Raw genomic sequence first — 2500 nt, 5'->3', positions numbered from 1 at the left:
GCACCATACCATACTACTTCACTTCCAATACCATACTGCTCCACTTCCAGCCCCACACAGCTCCAGCACCATACTGCTCCAGCTTCACCACCATACAGCTTCAGCTCCATGCAGCTCCAGTACCATACAGCTCCACTTCCAAAAACAGACAGCTCCAATTCCAGTACAAGACAGCAGACAGCTCCACTTCCAGTACCAGACAGCTCCACTTCCAGTACCAGAAAGCAGACAGCTCCACTTCCAGTACCACTACCAGAAAGCAGACAGCTACACTTCCAGTACCACTACCAGAAAGCAGACAGCTACACTTCCATTACCAGACAGCAGACAGATCCACTTCCAGTACCAGACAGCAGACAGGTCCACTTCCAGTACCAGACAGTTCCACTTATAGTACCAGAATCATACAGCTCCAGTACCAGAATCAATGGAATTTCTATTAAAAAAAATATGATAATAAAATGATGAGGTTCTGGTATCATTTAGCTTCCAGGTCCAACAGCAAATCCAGTTCAAGTACAAAAAAAGGTACTAAATAGATCTGGATCCAATACCAAACAGATACAGTTTTAACTGTGAGAAGGTTCTTGTTTTGAACTAAATAAAGAAACAAACAGATGGAACTCAGACCTGCAGATGATCCTCTCTGTCCGCACGATCCGATTGGCTATTCCTCTCCTCAACTTCCTGTTTATCTGGAGCGCTACCCACACGGGCGAATCAGGTCGCGCCAATGAGAGGGGCGTGTCCCCTTCTTTATTTACAACATCAATATCTGCCCCTCTGGACAGGAACAACCTGGAGGAGGGAAAAGAGAGAGAGAAAGAGAGAGAGAGAGAGAGAGAGAGAGAGAGAGAGAGAGAGAGAGAGAGAGAGAGAGAGAGAGAGAGAGAGAAGCAAAAAATTACGCCTAAAGACATATCAATATAAAATGTAAACAAATAATTAAGAAAAGAAAAAAGAAAAAAAAGGTTAAGAAAAATGAAAAGGTAGGGAAAAAAAGAATAAAAGAAAAAAAAAGGAAGCAGAAAAAAGAGAGAAACTGATAAAAAATAAAAATAAAAAAATAAAAAGTTAAATCAGTATGACAGTATGAAGGACAGATAGAGAGACTAGACAGATAGATGGACCAAGACAGTGCTAAGATCAGAGAAAGACAGACAGACTGTATAAAGGACAAAAATATAGATGAACAGAGACAGACGGAGACAGACGGAGAAACAGACAGTATGAGAAAGAGAGACAGACGGAGAGACAAACAGCATGAGAGACAGACGGAGAGACAGACAGTATGAGAGACAAAGAGACAGTATGAGACACAGACGGAGAAACAGACAGTATGAGAGAGAGAGAGACAGATGGAGAGACAGACAGTATGAGAGAGAGAGAGAGAGAGAGAGAGAGAGAGAGAGAGAGAGAGAGAGAGAGAGAGAGAAAGAGAGAGAGAGAGACAGACATACGGAGAGACAGACAGTATGAGAGAGACAGAGAGACAGACGGAGAGACAGACGGAGAGACAGACAGTATGAGAGAGAGAGAAAGAGAGATGGAGAGACACAGTATGAGAGACAAAGAGACAGTATGAGAGAAAGAGAGAGAGAGAGAGAGAGAGAGAGAGAGAGAGAGAGAGAGAGAGAGAGAGAGAGAGAGACAGTATGAGAGACAAAGAGACAGTATGAAACACAGACGGAGAGACAGACAGTATGAGAGAGAGATAGAGAGAAAGAGAGAGAGAGAGATGGAGAGACAGACAGTATGAGAGATAAAGAGACAGTATGAGAGACAGATGGAGAGACAGACAATATGAGAGACAGACAGACGTGACGCAGTGGATGTGTCCCTCGCGGGCGGCGATGTGCAGAGGTGTGTCCCCGTGTAGGTTGATGGCGGTCAGGGGACATCCAGCATTCAGGATGAGTTCAGCGATCTCAGCACTGCCAGCAAACGACGCCCAGTGAGCACACACGTTCATCTCCTACACACACACACACACACACACACACATTCAAAGTCTATGCTTCTGATGTGTGTGTGTCTGTGTGTGTGTGTGTGTGTGTGTGTGTGTGTGTCTGTGTGTGTGTGTGTGAGAGAGAGAGAGACCTTGTCCTTCAGAGTAACATCAGCTCCACGGTTTAGCAGCGCCCTGATCACATCCATGTGTTTATGTTCAGCAGCCCAGATTATAGGAGTCCAACCTCCATTGTCCTACAGAGAGACAGACAGATGGAGACAGACAGATGAAGACAGACAGATGGAGACAGGCAGATGGAGACAGGCAGATGGAGACAGGCAGATGGAGAGAGAAATTTAATGTTAACACCAGTCATAACTAATTTTGATAACAATCTCACACAAATCACTTTATGCTGTATGATGAGCAGATACACATACAGACAGACTTAAAAGACATACAGACAAGCAGACACACAAGCAGACACAGACAGACACACAGACAGACAAGCAGACAGACAAGCAGACAGACAGACAGACAAGCAGACAC

At 44.6% G+C, this 2500-nt stretch overlaps 1 protein-coding gene across 1 annotated transcript in view; it reads right to left on the bottom strand.

The window, feature by feature from the left end:
- The window catches only part of ehmt2 (euchromatic histone-lysine N-methyltransferase 2), a 22609-nt gene extending 20352 nt beyond the window's left edge, over positions 1-2257 (bottom strand). The window contains exons 1-3 of the mRNA XM_083546716.1: positions 2101-2257; positions 1821-1975; positions 631-798 (exon numbers count right to left, since the gene is read on the bottom strand). Of these exons, the coding sequence (XP_083402842.1) occupies positions 631-798; positions 1821-1975; positions 2101-2157 (380 nt within the window). The 5' untranslated portion in view covers positions 2158-2257. The remainder of the gene's footprint in view (positions 1-630; positions 799-1820; positions 1976-2100) is intronic.
- Positions 2258-2500: the final 243 nt, after the last annotated feature.

This window comes from Silurus aristotelis, assembly GCF_946808225.1.
Source record: "Silurus aristotelis genome assembly, chromosome: 7".
Taxonomy (NCBI): Eukaryota; Metazoa; Chordata; class Actinopteri; order Siluriformes; family Siluridae; genus Silurus; species Silurus aristotelis.
The sequence above is the reverse complement of the archived record's forward strand: the minus strand, read 5'-3'. Positions and strand labels throughout refer to the sequence as shown.